Consider the following 6,000-nt stretch of genomic DNA (forward strand, 5'->3'; position numbering starts at 1 on the left):
AGGTTTTCTAGTAGTTCACGAGTTCGGATTTTAAACAACATTAAATGAAATTTGGAAATACTTCATAATCGAACGGATCTCATCCTATCCAACATTCCAAGGCGACTATAATTATTATGACCTCCACTTTTTTTCTAACGCCGAGGGATCATTCGCACCAATATGAGTGATGCACACTCGATCTCAAAGTCTCATCCCGCTTGTTATTTCAGCACAAAGGAGATTGCTCGTGTGAGTGATCCAATCAAAGTCTGGTGACATTCACATATAAACAATGTCACGTCCCAAAACTTAGGGTTGACATCGACAATCACACAAATGAAAACAACCAGCCATGTAGCACAGTATAAACCAAAACCAATTTATATCATAATTTCGAAAGAAATAACAATTGTATTTACAACTCAATAACCGAAAAATGACATAATCTAATGCGAAAACTTTACAACTGAATAATGATAATAATCTTAACTTAAACTAAATCTTGAAAGTTCACCAGCCCCAAAACCGGTCCGACTCTTCTTCCTCGAGTTTTTCTGGGAAAGGGCTGTAAGGGGGGATAAGTATTTTGGAAAATACTCAGCAAGTAGGGCCGTTCGAGCACAATATAACAACATGCATAATTTCGAAAATCACATGACTTACATTACATCATTCATAACACATGCATAACATTGATCAAACACTGAGATTCTTTTACTTTCAATGATTTACTGATATCAATCCCTAATTTTTACTCATCTAAGGGGGAAAGGTCATATAGCGGTTACATCCCCACGGCATAAGGGTCATGTCATGGTTGGGATTCCCTACCATATCAAGTTGAATCCTCACAGTGCCCAAAACATATGACAACCAACACAAGAATGGAATAGAAAAAAATATGTAATCGACCGCATTTTTGAAAAACGAAATAAATTTGCATATACGAAAGTTTAATCTTTAAAAAAATCCCGCTTACCTTAGACCTGGAAGAAGCGTTAAGAATTCGAGAAATATAGAAGAATCATGCAACTGACACTTCCAAAACGCAGCAGCACATTAAATCAGTTGTCTTGAAAAAATTATTTGCACCTTATTGCACCATTGGATCGGGCTAAAAATTTTACACTACGTTCATAAATAACTCAAATAAATTATGAACGGTAGAATTCGGGTTTGGAAGTCGTTTTAACCTATTTCAATATGGAAATAATAATAAGTAATTCTTATATTTTGAGCCTTCACTTCAGATCACACTATATCATACATTTTGAGCCTTCAATTTAGTTAACATTATAACAATATGAAGAGTAGGTCTCTTGTGAGACGGTCTCACGAATCTTTATCTGTGAGAGGGGTCAACCCTATCGATATTTACAATAAAAAGTAATACTCTTTGCATCAAAAGTAATACTTTTTCATGGATGACCCAATAAGAAATTCGACACACGAAATTAATCCGAGAGACCTTCTCACAAGAGTTTTTGTGCAACATGAATTATTTATTTTTTATTCCATATTTAATTATAATTCGAATTTTCATATTTTGTCTTGTCTCATCTTTATATTGTTTTGAAAAAGTGAAATACTTGGAAGCTAATGATGTATTGGTATTATTTGTATTCGTTTATTGTTAAATCAAAATTGTTAATTCAGATTAATGATACAAAAGATTGTTACAACTAGCAAAAGTATTATTATTAATATAATACAATTTAATTTTAAAATCATTAAACTTAATAAAATTAAACAATATATATTATTTCATACAAAATAAATTTAACAAAAATTTAATATAAATAATTATTTAAAAGTTTACCCTTTAGTTAAATTTTTTGTTTAGATTTATTTTTTAAGTAAAGCTAATCATTAATTTATCAATGATCTATTATATCAGGAGATTTTGGTTTAGTTTAATTTTTCTAAGTTTTTAAAAAAATTTAACAGTTATACATCTTGCATGAATTAATTGATTATTTAAAAATTAATATATAATAATTATTTTTATCCACTTATCCTATTTACTTAAGAGTGAGTCTCATGTGAGACCGTCTCACGGGTCATAATCCGTGAGACGGGTCAACCCTACCCATATTCACAATAAAAAGTAATACTCTTAGCATAAAAAGTAATACTTTTTCATGGGTGACCCAAATAAGAGATCCGTCTCACAAATACGACCCGTGAGACCGTCTCACACAAGTTTTTGCCTTTAATTAATTGAGCAAACCAAAATGAGGGAAACAAAAGTTTTAAAAAATAAGTTTTGACCGTACACCACGGTCTACTATTTCTCTCTCCACGATAGGGGATCCTTTCCCGAATCATACATGTACGACCAAAGTTGATGACTTCGTTAAAATCGAAAATAAAAAATGGTTTTGAAACCACACAACAATAATCCCTATAATATATCAAAAGAGAAACATAAATCAACTTTTTTCAAAATAAACCTACAACTGCTCGATCGTGAAGACTTTATAATATGAGAGATGAAAATATAAAATTATATTTTTTTAAAAATATCTTCTTTCAAAATAACAAAAGAGGGATGTTAACTTATGTACATCAATATTTATGCATAAATTTTTACATCACAAAAAATTCAATATTGAAATACAAAATATCACGATACAACAGTGAAAATACTTTTTAGTATGGTACATAATGAAAAAACCTGGAAGTACCAAGAATATAACACCAGAAACTAGGGAAGACGATCCCATGAATAGCCAAATAGTCCAACAAATCCACAATATTCCTAATATCATTTAAAACCCAACAAGTCAATTAACCAAGAAAAGTCACACGAAAATGTGATTACCAAAAACACCAACAAAAATTATCTTAACGTTTTCGACCAAACTCAAAGTTCAAAATCTACCATGTTTTTTATATTTAAATACACTTCTCAGTTTTGACCAGAAATCCTCAATTTCCTTTTCTTCAGATTCCTCCCCTGACATTTTCTTCTTTTGCCTTTCTTCCCGACTGTCCCTGCGCAGCCCCGTCATTTTCTTTAGCTGTGTAGCATTCGACAACAAAAAATCCGCCATACGATAATCTTGCAGTCTCTTGCTGAACCGACTAAACCGAACTTCATTAAGATGGGACACGATACATGATGGCACATATTGCACCGCGTCATAATCATAGTCATCCCAGTTGTCCTGTGGAAAAACAAAACAATGCATACAATAATTTTTGACATCTAGGGATTAGAGGGATCGGGCACTAAATAAATTTTTGAGGATAAGTTAGTTTTGAAAAATACATGTAAATATAAACATAAAATGTTTGCTTGTGCTAGATATTTACCTATGGAGGCAACGGCTACGACCATTTTCTCTAGAGGATGTATATCAGGAGGGTGGCGAAAAACTTACCATATGTAAGACGATGGATTCAAGAAATGGGGTCGCGTGAAGAAACTCTAGAAGTTCTCCACTGTCGCAATTTGTGAAAACTTCTAATCGTTTCAGCATATTAAATTGAGGAAGCGGATGCCCTTGTTTAGATTTGGCGATGGCCTAACACAAATAAAACAAATGTTACAACTAATGGAAATAAGGGTCCAATGATTTTTAAATTTCATCGAACCAAGAACAAGAAACCAGGGCGGGATAGAGACCGAAAAAATCAAAGAGTAATGCTTCTGAAATACGAGTCAGATTCAAGTCTACACATGAGGTTTGCTCTTTACATTGAAAAAATACTGATAAAAAAACATCAAGTCAAACATATAAACACATTAATCTTGTTCATAACAAGTAAACTTGTTCTCTGCCAACTCATTTTTCAGCAACTTTGAAAATGTTAATCAATGTTTCAGACAGAAAATTAATTCAATGTAATATTTCTCCACATTTACCATATTTTACAATCTCACAGTTCTGAAGTCATGAAGTCCCCCTTTTTACCTTTAATCTTTTGTATGGGAGCAGAGATGTTAACATAATGAAAGTAGAATGATTAGGGAAACTAACCTCAACAACCTCCCCGGATAATTTCAAATGATTTAGACCAGAGAATAATCCTTTCAATAAGGACCGAGCTTGTAATCCATTCTTTCTAACTACTTGGATATCTTTTGGAAAACAGTGAAAATCAACAGCCGCAGAAAAGACTGATGATGTACCGAGATCAAAATATTCAAGAAAATAACCATTATATTCGAACTGCGCAATCTTGGCTCCAGAAATCTTGATCCGGTATTTATCTGCTTCAGGAAGACTCGTGTAATGTATCACACGGAGCATAGTCAAGGCTGGAGAATTGATTTCCACAAAATTTACTTTCAACCACTCACAGTTCTGTAGTTCAAGAGTTTCCAGGACCGGAAAATCAAATATCAATCGGTCGGTACTGGGGACATGGTCATTTAGAATTTTAGTTTTAGTAAGATACAAAATCTTAAGACTGAAAAAAAGATTATGGGCTGAAACTCTGAAAATACAAGGCAATTGCAGTTTCAAACTAGTCAATGACTTGCAATCGAAAAGGCAACGGGGTAAAACAACTCCTTCGTCATTATAAACTATATGCATATCCTCCACGTTTCTCATCAGTGCACCAGAAATCCATAATATTATGCGATGTGAATCGTACTTATGACGACAACAAAGATAAAATCTCTTTAAGGTCGAATGCCGAGAAAGAAAGAAGACCCTGTCAACAAAATTAACAAAGCTCGTCTTCCTTGTTTGCTTAAGCAAAAATCGTTCTCCATCACTTATGTGTATATTGTAAATGGAAGTCCATTTGTATTCCCAGTCTTTGGACAGAACACAAGTTCGCACAGCGTCCTTAGTAGGCAGGAGGGACAGAATCCGACTAATAATACATTCAGGTAAATTAGTGATGATGTTTTCGCTGTCATCATACGTTATTCTTGGTTTCTTACCAGCATTGCTGTCAATCTGAATGTTTTCCCCCATAACTTTAAAAGTCCACCTGAAATACTAAAGAAAATTGAAGAACTTTAGCTACCAGTGAAATCGGAGGGAAAATTCCAAAGGAATATAATAAAATGGTACAAGGGAGGATGGCAGCACACTAAAATCTTGGAGAAATCCTCATTTCTAGCAAGAACGCTTATAAAATTTATATATATATATATATATAAATATATATATATATATAGCGCACGCCCATTTCTGCAAATTCTATTTCGGGAGCATCATTGTATACCATACATCTACTAAATTTTTCCACAAAGAAAATGCGGAAAGCAAGAAAAGAGAAGGTAAAAATTAACAAATCAGTCTAAAACCAAAAATCACTGATAAAAACAAAAATCGAAACAAAATCTACGAGAATAAAAAACCCAAAAATCACAAATAAAAGTGATGGTTTTAACTTTTACCCGGTGAACTGATGTGATTTCAGAATGGTTACAGCCCTGATTGCTCTCTTAGTCAGATGATTAATCTGTATGCGTCCGACCCTATCAGGAGAAATTTGTGTCTGCTCAAAGGCAAAACGAAACAAAGAAACTTGTCTGAATCTTTGTTGATGTAATGGGCTGGGCAAATGGCAATGTGTGTGCCGTTCTACCGGTATATATATATAGGTGTTCTTTTTTAAAAAAAATGGAAGGTTTCTTTTTTCAAAAACAATTGAAAAGTAAATAAAATTGTAAACATAATGTCAAAGGGTTGTGCACTTTTTCGAAACTAGCATATGTCATATCAAGGTTTGGAGTTATGGTTATGGGGTTCACATCTGATTATATGAACTCCACGGTCTCATGTGAATCGGGATAATCGGATCTGGCATTAGGTCGCTATATTTATATTAGAGTCGACTTTCCCATGCAGGGTTATCCAATTTTAATGGCAAACCATGTAGTAAGATAATTTTTATATTTTATATAAAAAAATTTGCAACGTCCGTCATATTCGATTACATCCTGGATAACTCGTGTTTAAAAAATACATGTAAAAATCAAAGAGAGTAAAAACAATGCTTGCATGTGCTAGATACTTACCTAAAAAATGAACACATGCAATATTTTTC

The 6,000-nt window shown here is 33.1% G+C and overlaps 1 protein-coding gene across 1 annotated transcript; it reads right to left on the reverse strand.

Annotated features, from left to right (window-relative positions):
• Window positions 1-2,664: 2,664 nt before the first annotated feature.
• LOC140808598 (F-box/FBD/LRR-repeat protein At3g14710-like) lies at window positions 2,665-5,484 on the reverse strand. Its single transcript, XM_073165711.1, has 4 exons — window positions 5,348-5,484; window positions 3,969-4,943; window positions 3,369-3,512; window positions 2,665-3,152 (listed from the first exon to the last, which is right to left on the reverse strand). Exons 2-4 carry the CDS (start codon window positions 4,917-4,919, stop codon window positions 2,856-2,858), a joined length of 1,392 nt encoding a protein of 463 aa, XP_073021812.1. The 5' UTR covers window positions 4,920-4,943; window positions 5,348-5,484; the 3' UTR covers window positions 2,665-2,855.
• Between the last annotated feature and the right edge of the window lie 516 nt (window positions 5,485-6,000).

Source organism: Primulina eburnea, chromosome 13 (genome assembly GCF_022965805.1).
Source record: "Primulina eburnea isolate SZY01 chromosome 13, ASM2296580v1, whole genome shotgun sequence".
Lineage (NCBI taxonomy): Eukaryota > Viridiplantae > Streptophyta > Magnoliopsida > Lamiales > Gesneriaceae > Primulina > Primulina eburnea.

Excerpts from the sequence above, each read along its gene's own strand:
- LOC140808598 (XM_073165711.1), bottom strand. The coding sequence starts at position 4,919 with ATGGGGGAAAACATTCAGATTGACAGCAATGCTGGTAAGAAACCAAGA. Across the intron at positions 3,513-3,968 it reads TATCCGGGGAGGTTGTTGAG|GCCATCGCCAAATCTAAACA; the intron begins GTTAGTTTCCCT and ends TATTTGTGTTAG. Across the intron at positions 3,153-3,368 it reads AATCCATCGTCTTACATATG|GACAACTGGGATGACTATGA; the intron begins GTAAGTTTTTCG and ends GTTTTTCCACAG.